The 24,080-nt window shown below is 38.3% G+C and overlaps 1 protein-coding gene across 2 annotated transcripts in view; it reads right to left on the bottom strand.

Annotated features, from left to right (window-relative positions):
- Positions 1-24,080, bottom strand: part of TRIM24 (tripartite motif containing 24) — a 59,944-nt gene that overhangs the window by 11,316 nt on the left and 24,548 nt on the right. For both annotated transcript variants that reach the window (XR_014492897.1, XM_083366041.1), the window contains exons 3-8: positions 22,889-23,036; positions 13,178-13,310; positions 12,757-12,873; positions 10,153-10,267; positions 3,097-3,243; positions 612-729 (exon numbers count right to left, since the gene is read on the bottom strand). Coding sequence is in view for 1 of the 2 variants with exons in the window: in XM_083366041.1 (XP_083222167.1) it covers positions 612-729; positions 3,097-3,243; positions 10,153-10,267; positions 12,757-12,873; positions 13,178-13,310; positions 22,889-23,036 (778 nt within the window). In the remaining variant the exon portion in view is untranslated. The remainder of the gene's footprint in view (positions 1-611; positions 730-3,096; positions 3,244-10,152; positions 10,268-12,756; positions 12,874-13,177; positions 13,311-22,888; positions 23,037-24,080) is intronic.

Here is a 24,080-nt window from a genome sequence, read left to right on the forward strand (position 1 = left end):
CACTTTTGGATACATAGTTGTAAGTCAGGGGTCCCCAACCCACAGCCCATTACCCGGCCTTGAGCCTTTCGGAACCAGGTCACAGAAGTAGTGGATGAATGTGTATCCTCACTTGTGCAAGTAGCATGTGAACATGTGCTATTTGCGCTTGCAGCAGGTGCACATACCTGCAGCTTGCGCAAAAGGAGCTGGGTGTGCTTGCCCCCCATGTGGAACCGTCCCCTCTCCACCATCCCCATCTGCAAAGGTGAAAAGGTTGGGAAACTCTGCTGTAAGTGACTGATACACTAAATATAAATATAACCTATACCCAACTGAGACATTGCATCACCTGCAAATAGAGCAAAACAAGATGAGTGTACCAGAACATACACTGCACACTGCCACATAAAGTTTTATCTTCCCATAGGATTCCCCATGCTAGAGATAGAATGGAAGGTAAACCAAAATGAAAAGTGTGTATCATTACTCAGAGATGGTATATAGTTCAATAAAATGTATATTCTATTTATTTCAAAAAGTACTTAAAATAAAATACAATTATTTAATGTGGTAAACATATCAAGTAATATCAAGTTTTTATTAACAAAACCAAATGGAGTTCATCATACCTAAGTTGAAAATATTTTGGGCCCAGAAACTAGGATCACAGTGAAACTGAATGGTAGTATTAGATACTGGTAAGGCATCACACCTTGCCCTAAGGAGGTATCGTAATCGGTATGTAATCTAGAAAAAGAAGAAGACTACATTAATATGAAACTATCTTTTAGTGTGACAGAACATTACACATGACTCATAACTGGTGACATATGGGCAACAGCCCATTGATCAGTTTACATTAAATGTCCTAGTAATTTTCACGGGACCATCTGTTGACAATCAAGGAATATGAAAAACTACAATTTGGAATGTTAACAGGAACATAAAGTAAAAAGCCTGAATGAATGAAAAAAAGATATTTTATTTATTTGTTAAATTTTTAGACACACTCTGATTCCCAACAACTCTACTAGGCATTTGTAAAACTAAGAGAAAGATGTAGCCAATCTGATTAAATGGTGATCTGATTTTATGCAGTGCAGCTTAAGAATACAGAGAGGGGAAATGAAAGTTTAGTTTTAAAATTATGAATGATTAATATAAAGGCTGAGTCATCTAGATTGTTCGTGGTGTTTACAAAAATATGAATCCATTGGCTCCTATTTTCATGCACACCAGAACTGTGATCATGAAAATATGAGGAATGTATTTTGGGGGGGAAAACTACAACATTCTGAATGAATGTGATGCAGTAAATATCATTCTGTTAGAAGACACAAATGGATGAGTGAGAAGGCAAGTATAGAAGTCTAATTTGGAGTCAAGAATTAATGACAATGGTGGTTGTTTGGATGAATAATTGCTCTGAAACAGACCTGTTTGCTTTAAAAATCTCATTTAAGCATAGGTCATGATGCTCAAAGCTCTACTGGATTGGAGCAGTATATAACCCCCCCCCCAAATAAATTAAAACAAATTCACACATGGTAATGGATCTAAAAGTATATCTTAATTATTTATGATCACATAGTGAACTAAAAGCTCTGAGTGTGGGATAGGCCCATATGCCAGAGTGTCAAGAGAGGATCTTGGGGAACAACGGATATAATGGAAGAAAGGAATGAAACAAAGGAAGTCAGGAAACTGGAGTGAAAGCAGAAGAACTGTAGGAAGAAAAAATAGGAAACATGTAAGAAAATCATTAGAAGACAGTATAATCTCCTAGTAGAATGAATGAAAGAGGATTTAAGGAGTGTTAATATAGAACAGTTTTTTCAAACTTGGCAACTTTAAGACGTGTGGACCTCAGCACCCAGAATTCTCCAGTCAGCACAAAGAAAAAATGAAAAGGACATTATTTGAAGGGATTAAAAAAAATCAAGTTTCTTAAAAGTTAAAGAAAGGAAGATAAAATTGGATTATTTGATCAAGGTTAAAGTAGATTTGTTATCTCTGGTAAGCTTTGGTAGATTTTTGCTGACTAGGTAAGATTGGCTTATAAGTAAGAGATGTGATATAGGATGAAGAGATCCTCTGTTGTATTTTAAGACAGCGACAAGTTACTAATACTTTTATATTTGTAGTGATGAAAGGGAAAGTCATTTCTTTCAAGTAAGACTGCTATCATGTCTCCCATTTTCTTCATTACATAATTTTCTTAGCCAATTATTGTATGATTTAGTCTTGAAACTCCTTATCATCTTTGTTGCTCTTCTCTGCACTCTCTCTAGGGTTTCAGCATCTTTTCTGAATAATGGTGATCAGAACTGGACAGTTTTCCAAGTGTGGTCTCACTAGTGCAGCATAGTTGTGGAGACTTTGATAATGTAATCACAAGCTTACAGTACAGCTGAACATAACCACAAGTTGTGTGCACAAGTACTTGTGTACCTTATCTCTTGTAAGGAGAATTCCAGTTATGTAACTAAGAAGCCTATCTATGCGTGCTTGAAATTGTATTCAGGGTTGTTCCAGTCTTATGGGAGCACCCACTTTTGTCCAGCGCTGTATAAATGTGTAACTTAGAGAGAGCACCTGGTCTTTGCCTCTTTGTTCGCACCAAGCCACCCCTGGTCCCTTCTTGAAACATCACAACTACTGTAATAACCTTGCCCTCTTCACAGATTTTGATTTTCATTATTCTTTTCCACTGCCTCAAAAGTTAGCTAAGTTATTAAAAAACAGGAAATATCAGTATATTGTATTCCAAATGAAGCCCCATTTCATATATGGGATATCAAGAATAGAAGAAAATGATACTCCTCAACACAACGATAGCAACATGAACACTTTTTGTGCTGTGAACAATTTCACAAAGTTGAAATTTCAAATAGTTTTTTTCTATACATTTCTCCAGAATAGCATTTTCCTCAAACTTCAGTGCTTCTAATGTAAAAGTTACACTTAAGGCAGAATTTACGATTTTAAAAATATGAGCTTCCATTATAAATTATTTTTTCCCATAGTGCTGCAGATATCTCTCTGAAAAGAAGAGCTGGAAAAACCTGAAAAATTGCTAAGGATTGCAAATGTGAACTAACGATTTATCCATACCAAGCGTTTGCTATACAATAAGGCTGTGCTGCTCCCACTGGAGACTGCCCATTTAGAGAAGTTCATAACGTGTTCCAGTTGTTTAGAAAGTCCTGACACTTCTTGCTGCTGTTGTAAAAGTTTTGCTCGGTGTTCCTTGGCTAGACACTGCAACAAAGAAAGATAAGGTCATGATCATTTTTGTTGGATTTCTGCAGATCAAACCACTAAGTCATTACTCTATTTTTGTGTATATCACATTCCATCTCCTCAAGAGAGTAGACCAGAGTCAGCCTGTTATTGCTTGACAAGAGATGAAGAAGTAGCTGTTTCATATGTTAAACTTGTGTATTGCTTTAAGACGTGTATTGTTTTAGTTTAAGGTTAGGAGGGGGAAATGAGTAGGATTGCACTTTTCAATGACATTTTTCTCCCTGAAGAAGATGAGGCTTTGGCGGTCTTCTAACGGAAGGGAAACTCATTCTTTAAATTAATTGGAGAATATGATTAATGACAACATTAGAAAGGTGGAGAATTGTGTTTTAATATATTGTGCAATCCCCTTCATGGATTACTGCCTTGTCGTGGCGAAGGGGCTTGCGTAATTCAATGAAGCTATGAGCTATGCCGTGCAGGGCCACCCAAGACGGACAGGTCATAGCAGAGAGTTCTGACAAAACGTGATCCACTGAAGAAGGAAATGGCAACCCACTCCAGTATCTTTGCCATGAAAACCCTATGGACAGTACCAAAAGGCAAAACGATATGACGCTGGAAGATGAGCCCCTCAGGTCGGAAGGCGTCCAATATGCTACTGGGGAAGAGCAGAGGGCTAGTACTAGTAGCGCCAGAAAGAATGAAGCGACTGGGCCAAAGCCGAAAGGACGCTCAGCTGTGGATGTGTCTGGTGGTGAAAGGAAAGTCCGATGCTGTAAAGATTTTTTCTCCATAGGAACCTGGAATGTAAGATCCATGAATCAAGGAAAACTGGACGTGGTCAAACAAGAGATGACAAGACTGAACATTGACATCTTAGGTATCAGCGAACTAAAATGGACAGGAATGGGTGAATTTAATTCAGATGACCATCAGGTATACTACTGTGGGCAAGAATCCTTCAGAAGAAATGGAGTAGCCTTCATAGTCAATAAAAGAGTAGGAAAAGCAATACTGGGATACAATCCTCAAAATGACAGAATGATCTCAGTTCGAATCCAAGGCAAACCATTCAATATCACAGTAGTCCAAGTCTATGCCCCAACCACCAGTGCTGAAGAGGATGAAATTGACCAGTTCTATGAAGCACTACAGCACCTTATAGAACTAACACCAAAAAATGATGTTCTTATCATCATGGGGGATTGGAATGCTAAAGTAGGAAGCCAAAAGATAACTGGAATAACAGGCAAGTTTGGCCTTGGAGTGCAAAATGAAGCAGGGCACAGGCTGATAGAATTCTGTCAAGAGAATACGATGGTCATAGCAAACACTCTTTTCCAACAACCCAAGAGACGGCTCTACACATGGACATCACCAGATGGTCAACACAGAAATCAGATTGACTATATGCTCTGCAGCCAAAGATGGAGAAGCTCTATACAGTCAGTAAAAACAAGACCAGGAGCTGACTGTGGCTCAGACCATGAGCTTCTCCTTGCAAAGTTTAGGCTTAAACTGAAGAAAGTAGGGAAAAGCACTAGGCCAGTCAGGTATGAATTAAATCATATCCCTGTTGAATATACAGTAGAGGTGACAAATAGATTTAAGGAATTAGATCTGATAGACAGAGTGCCTGAAGAACTATGGACAGAGGTTCGTGACATTGTACAACAGGTAGCAACCAAAACCATCCCAAAGAAAAAGAAATGCAAGAAAGCAAAATGGCTGTCTGAGGAAGCTTTGCAAATAGCTGAGGAAAGGAGGGAAGCGAAAGGCAAGGGAGAAAAAGAAAGATACACCCAATTGAATGCAGAATTCCAGAGAATAGCTAGAAGAGATAAGAATGCCTTCTTAAATGAACAGTGCAAAGAAATAGAAGAAAACAATAGAATAGGGAGGACCAGAGATCTTTTCAAGAAAATTGGAGAAATGAAGGGAACGTTTAATGCAAAAATGGGCATGATAAAGGACCAAAATGGCAGGGACCTAACAGAGGCAGAAGAGATTAAGAAGAGGTGGCAAAATTACACAGAAGAACTATACAAGAATGAGCTTAACGTCCCTGATAATCACAATGAGGTGGTCACTGACCTCGAGCCAGACATCCTAGAATGTGAAGTGAAGTGGGCCTTAGAAAAGCTGAGCAACAACAAAGCTAGTGGAGGTGACAGTATTCCAGCTGAGCTATTCAAAATCTTAAAAGACAATGCAGTAAAAGTGCTACACTCAATTTGCCAGCAAATTTGGAAAACTCAACAGTGGCCACAGGATTGGAAAAGATCAGTTTACATTCCAATTCCTAAGAAAGGCAGTGCCAAAGAATGTTCAAACTATCGCACCATTGCACTCATTTCTCATGCTAGTAAAGTTATGCTTAAAATCCTACAAGCTAGACTTCAGCAGTATGTGGATCGAGAACTACCAGAAGTGCAGGCAGGATTTCGAAGAGGCAGAGGAACTAGAGATCAAATTGCCAACATACGCTGGATCATGGAGAAAGCTAGGGAGTTCCAGAAAAACATCTACTTCTGCTTCATTGACTATGCTAAAGCCTTTGATTGTGTGGATCATAACAAACTGTGGCAAGTTCTTAAAGAGATGGGAGTACCAGACCATCTTATTGGGCTCTTGAGAAACCTATATGCGGGTCAAGAAGCAACAGTGAGAACTGGACACGGAACCACTGATTGGTTCAAAATTGGGAAAGGAGTCCGGCAAGGCTGTATACTGTCACCCTGCCTATTTAACTTATATGCAGAGCACATCATGAGAAAGGCAGGGCTAGATGAATCAAAAGTTGGAATTAAGATTGCCGGAAGAAATATCAACAACCTAAGATACGCAGATGATACCACTCTAATGGCAGAAAGTGAAGAAGAACTAAAGAGCCTCTTGTTGCAGGTGAAGAAGGAGAGTGCAAAACTTGGGTTGAAACTTAACATTAAGAAAACCAAGATCATGGCATCTGGCCCTCTCAATTCCTGGCAAATAGATGGGGAAGAAATGGAGGTAGTGACAGATTTTATTTTCCTGGGCTCCAAGATCACTGCAGATGGGGACTGTAGCCAAGAAATTAAAAGACGCTTGCTCCTGGGGAGGAAAGCCATGGCAAATCTAGACAGCACACTAAAAAGCAGAGACATCACCCTGTCAACAAAAGTGCGTATAGTCAAGGCTATGGTCTTTCCAGTTGCAATGTATGGTAGTGAAAGTTGGACCATAAGAAAGGCTGAGCGCCAAAGAATTGAGGCCTTTGAACTGTGGTGCTGGAGAAGACTACTGCGAGTCCCTTGGACTGCAAGGCGATCAAACCGGTCAGTCCTAGAGGAGATCAATCCTGACTGCTCTTTAGAAGGCCAGATCCTGAAGCTAAAACTCAAGTACTTTGGCCACCTAATGAGAAGGAAGGACTCCCTGGAGAAGAGCCTAATGCTGGGGAAGATCAAGGGCAATAGAAGAAGGGGACGACAGAGAATGAGGTGGCTGGATGGAGTCACTGAAGCAGTAGGCGTGAGCTTAAATGGACTCCAGAAGATGGTAGAGGACAGGAAGGCCTGGAGGAATGTTGTCCATAGGGTCGCGATGGGTCGGACACGACTTCGCAGCTAACAACAACAATATTGTGCAAGGGGCAGAGATTTCAGATTCCAGCTTCCTTCGAGCAAGCATTTGCCGGTGTATTAGGCTAATAAAGGACTTTTAAGGTAAACAATGCCTCTAAGTCACTTGAAAAGCCCAAACGTCGGAAACTTGACATCAAGCTGGAATCCACACTTCTTTTTGAACTAATTAGGGAGTCCCAACCTCCCGTTGCTGTCTCCAAGCTTGTCACTGTCTCCAAGCTTCGGAGGCAGTCTGGCAAAGAGTTGGGGAAGATCCCATAATGGAGGGAGTAAAATTGCCTGAAGCCAGCTCCTCGGCACCAGCAGCCACCCCAGTGGGGGAAGGGCCAGCAAAGAAGCCGTCAAGGAAAGAGTTTCAGCAATCCTCCCAGCTGGGAGCTAGACCCAAACAACCAGGAGAGTGGATTAAGCCCAGCAGAGACTCCAGGGGCCTTGGAGCAGCCAGGCTAGCTGAGATTGAATACTCGGGTGAGTGGAAAATCCTGTCTGCAGATCAGACTGCTCGCCAGACCCAGGAGTCCCTTGCCCAGCCCTCCAGATCCACAGAGACAGAGGACCCCAGCCTGGGGCTTCTGCAGCAATGGGAGTTTGGGGAGCCCCCACAAATGAAAGGACAACAACCTCTGAGCTTGCCCCAGCTAATAGAAGCCTTGCAACAGCTGGGGGTGGTGCAGAAGCCTGGAGATCAGGAGCTGGTGTGAGGACAACAGCAAGGGTGGCAGCAACAGGACCCAGATGTGCAACCCTTGAACGTACAGCAGGACCAGAGGGGCCAGCAGCAGGGGAGGGTCCTGGCAGCCATTAAATCAGCAACCAGAGTGGGGCCAGCAGCCACTGGAGACACAACAACAGCAGTGGGGGCCCTGGCAGCCGGTGAATCAACAACCAGGAGGGGGCCCCCAGCAACAGTTGACCCAACAAACCAAAAGCCAGTTGCTAACTTGTATTTTGTTTACATTACAGGATCTGTCCTTTCTCTAAGGGGGGCTGGATGTCAACGCTGCTAACATTGAATGTTATTGCTTGACAAGAAATGAAGAAGTAGCCGTTTCATATGTTAAACTTGTGTATTGCTTTAAGACGTGTATTGTTTTAGTTTAAGGTTAGGAGGGGGAATGAGTAGGATTGCACTTTTCAATGACATTTTTCTCCCTAAAGAAGATAAGGCTTTGGCGTCTTCTAATGGAAGGGAAACTCATTCTTTAAATTAATTGGAGAGTATGATTAATGACAAAATTAGAAAGGTGGAGAATTGTGTTTTAATATATTGTGCCAGGGGCGGAGATTTCAGATTCCAGCTTCTTTCGAGCAAGCATTTGCCAGTGTATTAGGCTAATAAAGGACTTTTAAGGTAAACAATGCCTCAGAGTCACTTGAAAAGCCCATACGTCGGAAACTTGATATAAACATTTTATCATTAATACTGAAATCCTTTATTATATTAATACTTAGGTAATCTTTGATTCAAAGAATACAGTATATTCATTTTGCTTTATATTAAAACTGAAATGACTAACCTGCATAGCCCTAATTATACAACATGCACAAAGCACTCTGTAACGGGTTGAAAACAATCAACTGAAATTTGAACAAAACTATTTCTTCCTCTGTAATTAAGATAAATATTAGATAAAATTTTGCAGTTATATGTATAAAATTGATATAAACTTAGGACTAATACAATAACAGAGTGAAGATAATATTCCATTGGAAGAAAAGTCCAGGAGAAAGGAAAGAAAGGACTGCTAAAAAAATTCCAACTGAATGATGGATGAATTTTGAAAAAGCCTTTCCAGAGGTAATTAAATGTCAGACAGTCCTTGCAGCAGAGTACCCAATTATAGCACAGAGTTGTCTAATCTTATTTAATCTCCTGGATTTCTTTCTGGGATGAATCAGGAATGGATCTTGAAGTTAAGAATCGTTCAAAAAGTTCTATTAAACATGTATTTTCTTCAGCACTGCACCTTGTTCAAATACAGAACTTTGCTACTGTCTTCAGCTATGGAGGGTGTGGGGTGCTAGGAAAGAAGATCATAGATTGAGACCTAGGAACAGTTTTGCTCTAAATTCTACTCTGCATATTGAGTACAAACTTACTATTACAAATAAGATGCTATCACTTATTCTAACAGCAAACCAATTTTTAATTGCCAATCTTGCAACATAATTCTTCTGTGCTAGCACATCTTTGTAGTTACTTCTCTGCCCCAAGGCCTGGTTGGCACTCCCCTCGTCATACAGCTAGGAAGCAGTTAAAGCAGAACATTTCCATAGGGCTTTCAAGGTGCAATTATTACTGCAATAATAATATATAAATCATAGCTGGCACCTTAAATTTATTGCATTATTATTGTTTTATGTTATAACTTTATTGGGTTTTTTCCTGCTGCTAAATCACCGATTCAATAGTACATAAATATAATAAACACATGAATGAGGAATTTTTAAAGGAAATATTTTTGCTATAAGAAGTTAAAGCAAAAAACCCAATAACCTACAAATAAATAAACAATAACAACAAAATACTTGAAGGATGGGACAAATAGTAAAATCAGCAAACTAGGAAGTGGAATATAATGGAATAACTGGAAATATTCAGATTTAGCTAAACACAAAGAGGATTCATTTTTTTAATAAATATATCGAATTATGTAATGAACATCGCTTATTTGAACAAAACATATGGATACCGTAAAGATTACCCATTTTTTTTGTAAGTTTTTATAAATAACATTCCATTTATCAGAGGAAAGATGTAAGATATTACAGGTAGTCCTCATCTTATGACCATTTATTCGGAGACCATTTAAAATTATGATGGCACGGAACAAATGATGGTTATGGCCATGCTCAAAATTCCAGCTGTCTGAGCACCCGTGATCTCATGACCATGATCTGGATTCTTGGCAACTGACTCACATTTACGACCAACTGCAACACCATAGGACAGGTATGTCAAACTGCTGGCCTACGGGTCAGATGCATCACAACGAAACCGCGCCCTCCCCATTGCCAGCAATGGGGGAAAAAGTCGCCATACATCGTGCAATGTCACGTGATGCCGCGAGTTTGACATGCCTACGATAGGATCACCGCTTATGTAACCTTCCCTGCTGGCTTTCCCAGAAAGCCTCACCTACTGATTCTGAAATCTTTCAGAATGTATTATTTTGTTATTATTTATTAAGTATTGTAATAAAATACGATATACCCAGATTTTTTTAGTCATACATAATACAAACTTTGCACTAAAGACCGCTTTAATAGTGTGCCTTGCGAGAATAAAATCTACCTCAAGCTGATGCAGCAGAGCTTTTCCCTTTTTGTTTATTTCTACCATCAATGTGAAAATAGCAACTTTAACATCTTGTTCCACCAGTTTTTGATTCCGATTCACTTCATGGATTCTATAAAATGTAGAAAGACTGTTTAGTATATTTATAACAGTACAGTGACGACAATTTGTGATGTTGCTGATGTTCAGATCTTGATATTGTACAAAATATCACAGCAGCATTTAATTAAGAATAAATCTTCAAGTTTAACTCCTGGTGACTTCTGCATATATTTCATTTTTCTGACAACAGTAAAGAAGTGCTTTGCCACTACGTTCTTTAAAGTATCTTTTTCAAATTTCCAATGTAGTCTATCTTTTTAGTTACCCATCTAATTATTAACCAGTTCAAATCCTGCTAGAATGGAAAATGGAAGGTCTCTAACAGATATTCAGAGAAATGTTTCCAAATAAACCAAAGGGGAATAGGAGAGTAAATTTTACCACTGATGGGTTTACAAAGGTAGAATGAAAAGCAATGCCTCCAGGGTATAAGTCACCAATAGTTACTGACATGCTAGAAGCTCTGATGCATTATTTAGCATCACTCACTTTAATTAGCATGAAGCTGCTACTAGAAAAGGTGTTGTTACTAGGTTTATGAAAAGGAAGTCTGCAGTGAATATTCATCAGGGTACTTTAAATAACACATCATGATTGAATTTTTGACTGTCGAAGGAGTCTATTTGAAATTCACCACCAAACATAGGTTGTTTATGGTGATGACTGCTGATGGGAGCACTAGCCAAAAAATGTAAAGATGGTGAATCAGGAAGAGGTGATTTGTGCCATGAACAATAAAGTAGAAGACTTCTTACAGCATTGGCTGAGCTTCACACAAGAAATGTTGATGAACTGATTAAGGACAATTGGTGGATCACTTGAAAGGATCTTGCTGCTAAGCTCAGCATTTCATAGAAATATTATTTATGTTCTTCTCTTCAATATCAGAAAGATTGCACAAGATGCTCCTAGCATGCTTATGGCAGAAATGAAACTGTCAAGAATTGAAATTTGTTGGCAATCGTTGCCATACTATAAGAATGAAATTGAGGAATTTTTTCATAGAATAGGCTGATCATTATGATGCAGAAATGAAGCATCTGTCCATAAATATCATCACTAACTTTCACCTGTGGAAGAAAAATTAAAAAAAACTAGGCTTTGGCAAGAAAACCCATGATTAGTTTTTTGGGATGCAGATGGCATTATTCACATTGACTACCTGGAACCAGACATCACCATCAACTCAGAGCACTATAATGTCACACTCAAAACTTTGAAACAATGATTAAGTAGAGTTCAGAAGCACAAGAATGAAATTTTTCTCTAACATGACCACAGTAGGCTTCACACATCACAAGCCACCCAAGAGGCAATTGCGAACTTGGATCAGATTGTCTTACCCCATCTGCCATACACTCCAGACTTGATGCCATCTGACTTCTACCTTTTCCCAAAAATAGTTTGTGGGCATCTATTTGACTCAAATGAAGATTTGGAAAGGACTGTCAGGACCTGGTTGAAGAGACAAAGCGTGGAGTTCTTTCATGATGGCTTTAAGAAGTTTGTCCATTGTTGGGAGAAGTGTGTAGAGAATGGTGGAGGTTATGTGAAGAAGTAAATATAGGCAAAGAGCTCATTTCCTGAAATATTTTCCTGTTTCATGTATTAGAATACCACTATTAAACTAAAATTATGGAGGTAAAGGCATTACTTTTCATTCAACCCTCAGTTTTCTTTTTTCCTTTAAAAATATCTGGGCAGGCTTATAGCCACATAACAGCTTGTCTCCTCCATAATCTCTTCTTGATTATGATATTTTTTTTATTGAAAATTTTTACAGTACATTTTTTAAAAACAAAACCCCTCCCAACCCCCTCCCCCCTTCCCAAACCTCCCCAACTCTTCCCTCCCCTCCCCTCCCCGACTTCCCAGAGCTAAATACAGGGTATAAAAATACAAACAAACATAATCTACAATATGCAAACGACAATAAAATATTAAATTCTATCGCACTTTAACTCTTAATAAAATAACTACAAGCAATTTATATATCACATAAATCCAATAATCTCTTCTTGATTATGATATTTATCAGACCATGCAATTTCCAAGTTACCCCTTCTGCCAAAAAATTGATTACACTTTAGGTAGCATGATTTAAGGTTAGGGTTTTTCTTTCGCTGTATCCAGTGCATTCATCTTGCTTATATATAACCTGCAGATATTTATTTGGCCACTGTAGGAAAAGATTTATGCTTTGTTCTGATTAACTGCCTATTTTTTATATTATTAAAACACTTAGGAATAATTATATTCAAAGTCCTCCAAGTTCATCTGATGTGAATGAAGCTCAAAATTATCTTACCCCGATTCTGTTTTAGGCATTTTCATGTGCATATATTAAACTCATTATTCTACATATCAAATGTAGAGAGGTAAAAACTAAATGAATCCAATTACTGCAAATAAAATTTCATTTTATTGAAACTTTTAACATGGAAAAGCTGAGATATTAAAATAATATTTAATACCGTACTTCAAAATAAAACTCAATACCTATTTTGAATCTGCTCCCCTGTATATTTTATATACTTGCTTTTTTCCATCAATTTTGTAATAAGAGTGTCAATTATTACTTTTTGATTCTGAAAGGCTTCTTCTATAAATTGGTATCTGCAAAAAAAAAAAAAGAAAAAGGAAAAGGAAAAAGAAATATGCAGCATGTTTACATTAGGTGTATTTTATATATAGTCTTTTAAAAATACATAGACTAAAACTGAATAGAGATGAAAAGATATAAATATAATTCGATAAAATCTATAAATCATGTCAAATTATACATTAACTCTAAAGCAAACCAGATTAAAAAAAATCAGGCTAGCCTATCTCTTGCAACTCATACTGCTCTAACAGACTCTTATTAGCTCTTTATCCAACTTTGCCTTTTTTCTTTTCTTTTCAGATATTCTTTTAATACCTGTGTTCTTTGTGCTCTAGCAACTGACAATCCCGACATGTCAATTTGTCACAAGTTTCACAATAGAGTTTCAATTGCTCCTTTTTGTGGTAAGGGCAGAACATAGGTCTTTGACTAGTTACACCAACAGCTTCTGTTAAAAAAGAAAAAGAATACTCTGATGAATAGGAATTAACTGTTATAGAGCTAAACTGAAAGTTAAATCAACTAATACAATTTTGCCTCTTTTAAAGGTGTTGAAACCACAGGAACCTTGGGGGAGGGGAAGTGACCATGCAATATTGGAATTCAACTTATGCAAGCACAATCAACAGAACACAGTCAAACTAGTCTTGGACTTTAAGAGAGCTAATTTCAAGAAGCCTAGATGGAGCTTGGGAAGGATTCAATGGATGAGAATCCTCAAGGGGAAAACAACTCAAGAACCTTGGGAAATTTTGAAAAGTGAGATTATAAAAGCCCAGTCTAACACAATACCAATAAAGAAGATAACAGCTCTAAAAAGAAACCAGCATGGCTGCATAAAGAACTCTCTGATAAATTGAAAGACAAAAAGGACAAGTATAAAAAGTGGAAAGAGGGCACATACAGTAACTAAGGAGAATATCAGCAAATAGCCCAAGCCTGCAAAGATGAAGTGAGGAAAGCTAAGCTCAAAATGAACTAACCCTTCCAACAAAAGTCAAAAATAACAAAAAAAGCTTCTTTCAACATGTAAAAAACAAGAAAAAAGTTAAGGAAATGATTGGTCCACTAGTGGGAGAAAGTAGCAAGAAGGTGACAAGCAACAGGGAGAAAGTAGAACTACTCAACTAGTTTTTTTGCATCTGTATTTACACAAAGGGAAAAAACAGTCCAACCTATTAAAAACAGTACTGTAAAAAACAGATTAGAAACACAAGATAGGCAAGAAAATGGCAAATGAGCACCTGTCCATCCTAGATGAGTTCAAATCACCAGGACCAGATGGACTACATCCCAAGGTTCTCAAGGAACTGGCAGATGTGATCTCAGAATCACTGAACTATATCTTTCAAAGATCCTGAAACACTGGGGAACTACCAGAGGACTGGAAGAGAGCAGATATACAGTCATGGCCGAAATTGTTGGCACCCCATAATTTTTTCCAGAAAATCAAGTATTTCTCACAGAAAGGTATTGCAGGAACACATGTTTTGCTATACACAGGTTTATTCCCTCTGTGTGTATTGGAACACAACAAAAAAGGGAGGAAAAAAAGCAAATTGGACATAATGTCAAACAAAACTCCAAAAATGGGCTGGACAAAATTATTGGCACCCTTTCAAAATTGTGGATAAATAAGATTGTTTCAAGCATGTGATGCTCCTTTAAACTCACCTGGGGCAAGTAAAAGGTGTGGGCAATATAAAAATCACACCTGAAAGCAGATAAAAAGGAGAGAAGTTCACTTAGTCTTTGCATTGTGTGTCTGTGTGCCACACGAAGCATGGACAACAGAAAGAGGAGAAGAGAACTGTCTGAGGATTTTGAGAACCAAAATTGTGGACAAATATCAACAATCTCAAGGTTACAAGTCCATCTCCAGAGATCTAGATTTGCCTTTGTCCACAGTGCACAACATTATCAAGAAGTTTGCAACCCATGGCACTGTAGCGAATCTCCCTGGTCGTGGACAAAAGAGAAAAATTGATGAAAGGTTGCAATGCTGGATAGTCCGGATGGTGGATAAGCAGCCCCAAACAAGTTCCAAAGGAATGCAAGCTGTCCTGCAGGCTCAGGGAGCATCAGTGTCAGCGCAAACTATCCGTCGACATTTAAATGAAATGAAACGCTATGGCAGGAGACCCAGGAGGACCCCACTGCTGACACAGAGACATAAAAAAGCAAGATTAGAGTTTGCCAAAATGTACTTGACTAAGCCAAAATCCTTCTGGGAAAACGTCTTGTGGACAGATGAGACCAAGATAGAGCTTTTTGGTAAAGCACATCATTCTACTGTTTACCGAAAACAAAATGAGGCCTACAAAGAAAAGAACACAGTACCTACAGTGAAATATGGTGGAGGTTCAATGATGTTTTGGGGTTGTTTTGCTGCCTCTGGCACTGGGTGCCTTGAATGTGTGCAAGGCATCATGAAATCTGAGGATTACCAAAGGATTTTGAGTCGCACTGTAGAGCCCAGTGTCAGAAAGCTGGGTTTGCGTCCGAGATCTTGGGTCTTCCAGCAGGACAATGACCCCAAACATACGTCAAAAAGCACCCAGAAATGGATGGCAAGAAAGCGCTGGAGAGTTCTGAAGTGGCCAGCAATGAGTCCAGATCTGAATCCCATTGAACACCTGTAGAGAGATCTTAAAATTGCTGTTGGGAAAAGGCGCCCTTCCAATAAGAGACCTGGAGCAGTTTGCAAAGGAAGAGTGGTCCAAAATTCCGGGTGAGAGGTGTAAGAAGCTTATTGATGGTTATAGGAAGCGACTGATTTCAGTTATTTTTTCCAAAGGGTGTGCAACCAAATATTAACTTAAGGGTGCCAATAATTTTGTCCAGCCCGTTTTTGGAGTTTTGTTTGACATTATGTCCAATTTGCTTTTTTTCCTCCCTTTTTTGTTGTGTTCCAATACACACAAAGGGAATAAACCTGTGTATAGCAAAACATGTGTTCCTGCAATACTTTTCTGTGAGAAATACTTGATTTTCTGGAAAATTTTCTGGGGTGCCAACAATTTCGGCCATGACTGTAGTTCCCATCTTCAAAAAAGGTAAAAAAAATAGATCCAGGAAACTACAGACCTATCAGCCTGACCTCAATACCTGTGAAGATTCTGGAAAAGATAATCAAACAACGAATCAGTGAACACGTAGAGACAAAGTCATTACTAAAAGCCATCTGTCAAAAACAGATCATGCCAGACAAATCTTATTGCATTCTTTGACCAAGCGACAAAATTAGTGGATATAATTGTTGTGGATATAATTTACTTGGACTTCAGTAAGGCATTTGGTAAAGTAAATTACAACCTACTGCTTGATAAGATAGAAAAATGTGGATTAGACAGCATCACCACCAGATGGATTCGTACCTCTGGTTTGAAAGAGGGGTTGAAGAGGCCATCTATGTCAAAATTGAACAGCTTCTCTCAACAGAGGGGGAGGAATATTACTCATCTATCTTCAGCCTACAATACAGTCCTTTCAACAGTTTCAAAAAGGCTCCACACAGATTTGCACTACTTAGGTGACCTTGATGACACAGATAAGCCTCCAGGTGGCATCAATGACTCTCTAAAGAATGCAAATGACCAGCTGTCTGCAAGGAATGTCAGAGCTGAAGAAGCTTCTTGGATGAGTACTGAAATGTCTTCAAAGAGAAAAAAAATGTCCAGTTGCCTTGTGAAAAAGCACCTTTGAGACAACCAGGGCCTGGATGACTGAGAATCTTCATAGATATTTAACCAGATAGAAGTATTTCAAAGAATATAACCATACTACTAGATCTAAACATACTCCTTGGTAGCAAAACTTAATCGTGGAAAGAGTAGTTATCTTATGCACTTTTGCAAAATTGTTTCAAAACTGTAAGAAAAGTTTGTTGTTCAAATTTAACTTCCTTTTCAAACTGGTTCAGCAGTTAGATGTATCTTGGAAAAACATAAACAAGATACAACACTTAACAATGTATCTACATGGATTTCCGGTTTGCTATCACAGTGCCTGCGGATGCATGGAGGCGAGCTCCGTCTTCAGCGTCCAATTTTATCCTGCTGGGGGACCCTGGAAAGGGTCAAAAGTCATCCTGTAAGGGCGATGAGCAAGGAGAGGACCCCTGCTTGATCGCAGAAGCCCTGCTGCTTGATCCGGGGCAGCTCTCTAAACCGGCGGGGAAAAGACTGGCCATAGCAATATGGCTCATCATTAAGCACTTTTAAAGCAACGCGGATGAAACTGGGTGACACCTGATCTTCTCTTTAAGACTTTAAATATCTTTCCTGCAAAAGCTGCCCAAAGTATTTCTCCCCGTGTGAGGAGGGAAGGGAATTCTTTTTTTTTTTTTTTACAAATTTTACTGATTTTCTAATATTACATTCACATATTTGAAAAGCAACGTGGTGGCTACATACAGATATCATTTCTACAGATTTCAAATTGCTACCATAAATATTTCCTCTCTTTTTCCCTTCATATATACTGTCTATTTGTAAATTAAAAGACAAGTTTTATCCTATCCATCACATAGAAAATAACTTTCTTACACATATCCATAGTTTTTAATTTACACATATTCTAATTGTTTTAACATACAATCTTTTAGACAATCAATGACCTAATAGATTTTTCAATTTTAATTTCCACTAACTTTTAGATTTAAAGTTTGATATTTATCATTCCCAAGATTTTTAGTATACTCCCAAATTCATCTATCAACATTCCTCACAAAATCTAATATTCAAAATACACATCCCATATACTTAACTTCTCACCCTTTATGTCAACAAGTTAAGGATACAATATGATATCCTTCCTTTTTGCAAATTTTCAGTTTTGTTTTTAAGTAATAATCAAAATTTCTTTTTATTTCAATATTTAATGCTTCCTCTCTTCCTCTTTATATCTGTTCTCTCTTGCTTAAACTGATAATTTTCGTTTTTAACATTCCATATAGACCTATTTATTACTTTCAATAGTAAGTTTTTAGCTTATCTACATTATTCACCTTTACATGACCGTTATGCAAATTATCTTGAAATTAGCTATTAGTATTTATACTGCTAAATTTTAATGACCAAAATGTTTTCTTTATCTCAGTTCATAACTATGTCTTGTGTTCAACATATACATCTTATCTATTTAAGTACATTCTGTTTCAGTTTTCAATAAGATGGTCGAAACTCCATTCTTCTTGTCTTATTCTAGCTTTTTTCCTTTGCCAGGAAAAGGAATTCTTACCCCACCCTCTAAGAACAGCGGCGACTGACTACCCAGGGGAAATAGAGCAATTATAAGAACAACTTTAATTAATTGGATGCATATACCTTTGAAATTTGGGGACTAAAAGTTTTCCTATTTTTATTGGAGATGTTGGTTTTTATCTAAAAAGAAAAGAAATAAACCTTGAAAAACTATTATTAAAACTCGGGACTTAAAACAGTTTTAAACGGCATTGGTGACATCTTGTGGTGAAGTATGGTTCTATAACTTATTATTGACTAAGAGTCTTAGCTTGAAGCCTATAATTTAGAAAAAAACTCTCTTGACCTTGACAGATACCACCTGTGAAAAACCCAGCTGTAAAGAAAGAACTGCAGGGCAGCATATCTGGCTTGTTTGAACTATGAAGATAAACCTTTATTGATTTTCAGAGTTATATGTGGGAAATTGTTTTCCTATTTCTTTACATGAAAAGTATCTGTTATTACACAAGATGATGGAATACTTTGGACTATAAATTCTTACTTGGCAAACTATTTCCACTATAAAGACTACCTACAACACGTGAAATAGATGTCCTATACCTAGCTATAAAAAAAACAAAAACGTTTGATTCTAAAATCTTCAACTTAATACATTATCAGGAGAATATGGACGAAGATCAGGAAAAAATTCTTTTTATGTTGAAATCAATACACAAAACCATTCTCTGTGTAACAAAATAAGAGGCAACATAAAAGAACAAGATGCCAACTTAGATATACAAACCCAGATCTTGACTATAACAAAAGAAAGTAACAGAAGTGAAACAACTAAATACTAAGAGAGGACCCAACTGATCAATAGATCCAGCCAATGGGAAAATTAGAAAAGCGAGTGACAACACTGAAAATGGAAAAGACTTTTTATATAAATGAGAAGGAATCTGAGGAAAAGTAAGAAGAAGAGATTGAATAGAAGACAAACTTATGAGGACAATTGTGGGAAATTGGAGAAATAGGGAGGCAATTAAATTACCGTATTTTTCGGACCATAAGACGCACCTGACCATAAGACGCACCCATTTTTAGAGCAGGAAAACAAGAAAAAAAATATTCTGAACCAAATAGTACCAGTATACTAAAACAGGGCTTTTCAACCTTTTCATCCATTGTACCACTTTTAGGACAAGGCAATGTCACCCAGCAACGTGTCAAAAACTTGACCCCCCCCCAAAAAAGGAAAAAAATGATAAAGTACAGGTAGTCCTCAACTTACAATGATTCACTTAGTGACCGTTCAAAGTTACGACACTGAAAAGTGACTTATGAACATTTTTCACACTTATGACCGTTTCAGCATCCCCAGGGTCATGTGATTTACATTCTGATGCTTGGCAATCGATTCATATTTATGATGGTCACATTGTTCCAGGGTCATGTGATCGCCTTTTGCAACCTTCTGACAAGCAGTTAGTGGGGAAACCAGATTCACTTAACAATCATGTTACTAATTTAATTTCTCTCTCTCCTTCTCTTTCTCTCCCTCTCTCCCCCTCCCTCTTTCTTTCTCCTCTCCTTCTTTCTTTCCCTTTCCTTCTTTCTCTATTTTTCTCTTTCCCTCTATTTCTCCCTTTCTCTTTCTCCGTTTCCCTCCCTTTCTCCTTCTACCTCTCTATTTTTCTCTTTCCCTCTATTTCTCCCTCTTCCTCTATTTCCCTCTTTCTTTCTCCTTGTCTCTCCCTCCCTCTTTCTCTCTCTCTATTTCCCTCCCTTTCTCCTTCTCTCTCTCCCTTTTTCTCTTTCCCTCTATTTCTCCCTCTTCCTCTATTTCCCTCCCTCTTTCTTTCTCCTTATCTCTCTCTCCCTTTCTCTCCACCTTTCCCTCTCCCCCTCTCCCTCTATTTCCCTCCCTTTCTTTCTGCTTCTCTCTCTCCCTCTTTCTCTCCCTATTTTTCTCTTTCCCTCTATTTCTCCTTCTTCCTCTTTATTTCTCCTTCTCTCCCTCTCTCTATTTTTCTCTTTCTCCCTCCCTCTCTCTCCCATTGTCCCTTCCTTCTTTCCTTCCTTCCTTCCCTCCCTCTTTGTCCTTCCCTCTCCGCGTTAGAGCAGTACCTACGGAGGCAGCCCTGCGGCCCGGCTTTCTCTTGCAGAAGGCAGGCTGAAACGGAGCAAGGAATGTGAATTGGCCGATCTCGCGCTCCTGCATTCTCTTCCGCTCGGTTTCAGCTTTTCTTGCTACAAGAGAAAGCAGGCTGAAACGGAGTGAGGGAATCTCCCTTGCTTTGTTTCAGCCTGCTTTCTCTTGTAGCAAGAAAAGCTGAAACCGAGCGGAGGAGAATGCAGGAGCGCGAGATCGGCCGATTCGCATTCCTTGCTCCGTTTCAGCCTGCCTTCTGCAAGAGAAAGCCAGGCCGCAGGGAGATTGCAGGAGCCAATTGCAATCTCCCTTGCTTTCACTTGCGGAGGTTGGGGCTGGCCATACGGATCACCTTCGGACCATAAGACGCACCTTTGTTTTCCCCCCCACTTTGGGGGGAAAAAAAGTGCGTTTTATGGTCCGAAAAATACGGTAATACAATTGGGCTAGTTCTTCCAAAAAACCATGTAATTAAATGGTCTTTCTTATTTCAAATAATAAATACAATAATAGAGGGAGAACTGTTTGAGGAAAATAAATTTTAGAAAATAAAGTAATATTATAATTGAATAGGTAAAATGTGTAAGAAGATAGACTTTTAGTTTAATATGGTGAAACATAGATAATTGTTAGAAAATAGAATAAGATTATATGCAAATAGAGAAGATGTGTATTTAGAATATTAGATTTTGTTATAAAAGGGGAAAATGTAGAAATTGAGATAAGGGAAACTCTGGTCACCTAAAACTTGGAAATTATAACATACAAAATGTTAAGTTGAACATTGAGGGGAAATTAAAGCCTGGGGAAAAAAAGCAGTAACAGGACATTGATTGTATATAAAGATTGAATGCAAACACAAGAAATGCATAAGTTAAAATTATTGATAAATGTAACAAAGATGGTTTTACTTAGTTGATAACAATAAGAACTATATTAGTTCAATATGAGATAGTAGATACTAAGGGAAAAAGAGAGGAAAATCTGATGATGTAACTTGAGATTTGTACTAAAGATTTATGTATGTTATGGAATTATTGATTACCCAGTCACCACATTGCTTTTTAAATGTTTAATTGTAAAATTAGAAAACTAATAAAATATTATAAAAACCAATGAATCTACATGAAAATATGACAATATACAGTAGGTGTAAGGTTCTAGAATTTAAGGTTAAGAAACTGAGAAGAGTTAATAGAAAAATAAACTCCTTTCACCCAATGGACTGAAGGCCTAATTGTACAAGCCACCTATGAGTGGGTTGTCTACAGTGAGGGAGAAAAATATTTGAGCCCCTGCTGATTTTGTACGTTTGCCCACTGACAAAGAAATGATCAGTCTAAAATTGTAATGCTCGGTTTATTTTAACTGAGAGACAGAATAACAAAAAAGATCCAGAAAAACGCATTTCAAAAAAGTTATACTTTTCTCACATTATCAGACAGTTTATCAAGGCCTATTCAAACTAATCCTTGAGTTTTCCTCTTACCCACTAAATATATGAAGGTATCAGCTAGGATTAGAGCAATGCCAGAAGCAATTACCATAAAAAAGCAAGGTCAGGTAAAAATGTGAATTTCAAACATCTTGAGGTCAAACTCCATGCCTGAAAAAACTCATTTTGAATTCAAACTAGCCATGAGGGAGGGGGGGCCTCATTCTCCCAACAATTGCTTCCTACCTGCCTCCCATCCTGCCACACTGGACTCACTCACCTTGCGAAGATCTAGCAAGCTGTCTTCACTCCAGCCTCTCTGCTGCACAAGATCATGGTGCTGAGAAGCTTCCAGTTTTGGCGCCCAAAGTGTTTACAAGCTGAGGGGACACTTGAGGCAGCAAAATCACTGCCACAAAGCGTCTGGCTCAGCTTGCAAACACTTTGGGCGCCAAAACTAGAAGCTTCTCAGCACTGTAATCTCGCATGACTTCAGCCGTGAGATTACAGCATTGAGAAGCTTCCAGTCTCCATGTGTCGCTCCTGGCTTCCGTTTCTGTCAGCAGAGGACTTCAGGAAAAGCCTTTGCTGCCAAGAAAGTGCTCTGGATTGACGTGCACATCATTCCTGACTTCTGTTGGCAAAGGCTTTTGCTGAAGACCTCTGCCGACGAAAACGGAGGCTGGGAGCAACATGCGCGTCAATCTGGAGCTCCGTTCTCAACAGCAGTGGCTTTTTGCAAATTTGGCAAAAGGCTTTGCAAGTGGAGGGAAGGCTTTAATATTTCAGGCCTTCCCTCCATTTGCCAAGCCTTTTACTGCAGATCTCGTCCAGGCCTTCATTTGCAGAGAACGGAGGCCTAAAGTACCATGACATCACATGAGATCAGTAGTATGAGATTTCATGCTTCTAATCTCACATGATTTTGTAGTACTTTAGGCCTCCATTTTCTGTGAATGAACTGGAGGTCTGAAGCATCGAAACAGGCCAAGAAGAAAGGCTCTAGATCTTTGCAAGGTGAGTATCCACAGGCCTAGTGCCTATAGAGACCTGGCGGCAGGAGGGGGCGGGCGGGGAGGGAATAGCCAGGGTGAATGTTGCATTGCCTCTGCGGTTGTTCGTAAGGGTGAACAATATTCATAATTTCGAGACTTGAGGGCACTTATTGTGCAACTTCGAACGTTCACTAAGGGAACATTTGTAACTCAGGGATTAACTGTATAGGACTGAACATATAAACGGCTCTTTACCTGGAGAAACCTCTTCTTTCTGTCTAACTGTATGGTCTTTTGTAAATTTCACTCTTTGATGAGCCCGTATACATGTCTTGCATAACCACTCTACACACTCCACACAAAAGCCATTGGCTTCTGCATTGTCTTCACAGCTTGTACAAACCTGCAAAATTAGAAACAAAATATATTTTGAAACAAATGACTTTCAGGTTTAATGGCATCAAGTGACATTGAAACTATTATGAGAAATCAAAATATAGGCACTATTTGAGCAACTAGGACCAGAATGTATGTTGTTCAAGATTGTACAGTACTGTACAAAAGTTTTAGCCAGTTGTGCAAAAATGCTGTAAAAATACTTTCAGAAATAGAAATGTTAATAGTTTATTTTTCTCAATTAATAAAATGGAAAGTAAATGAACAGAAGAGAATTCCAAATCAAATCAATATTTGGTGTGACCACCCTTTATCTTCAAAACAGCATCAATTCTTCTAGGTACACTTACACACAATTTTTTGAAGGAACTCATTTTTGAAGGGAGTTTTTAAAGTTGGCTCTGCCCCCACCCCAACACTCAACCTTCTCTCTTAACAGTTGCTATGAAATGAGACAAGCAGATTTTAATCAGCAGACTTCAATGATAATGTAAAAATCTCTACATTCACCGAGTTACACCGAGTTAAGATCTGATCTTAATGATTAATGCAGAATTCAACTGGAAAGCTCATGAAATACTGTAATTGTGCTGATCTAAGAACACTTTGAGACTTTGTAAACAATTAATCCTTGATAAATCCAGGATAGATTGATTTCTTATTTGGGCTAGAATCACATTTCAATGAAGGTTTTACAGATTCCTGGGGAAATATATGTAGTTTTCCACTTGTGATCATTCAAAATTACAAGGGATCTCCGTAAAAAGTACTTATATTCTGGTTTTGAATTTCCAACAGCTGCCCCCCATGGTTATGTTACATATTTTGTGTGCACATTTACAGCTCTTTGCAGCATCCCATGGTCACATGACTTCTATTTACATTTACGCCAAAATTATTTCAATTATTTTATTAAATAATTAAATGTTATTTATTTCTAGTTTTTGACAAAAGCACCCCACAAAGAAAAATGGATTCATATAATATCCACCACATTCTCTTTCTGAATACCATGTTCAGTTAATGACTGCTGCAAAAAAGGTCATAAAAT

This window comes from Vipera ursinii (assembly GCF_947247035.1).
Source record: "Vipera ursinii genome assembly, chromosome: 6".
Classification (NCBI taxonomy): domain Eukaryota; kingdom Metazoa; phylum Chordata; class Lepidosauria; order Squamata; family Viperidae; genus Vipera; species Vipera ursinii.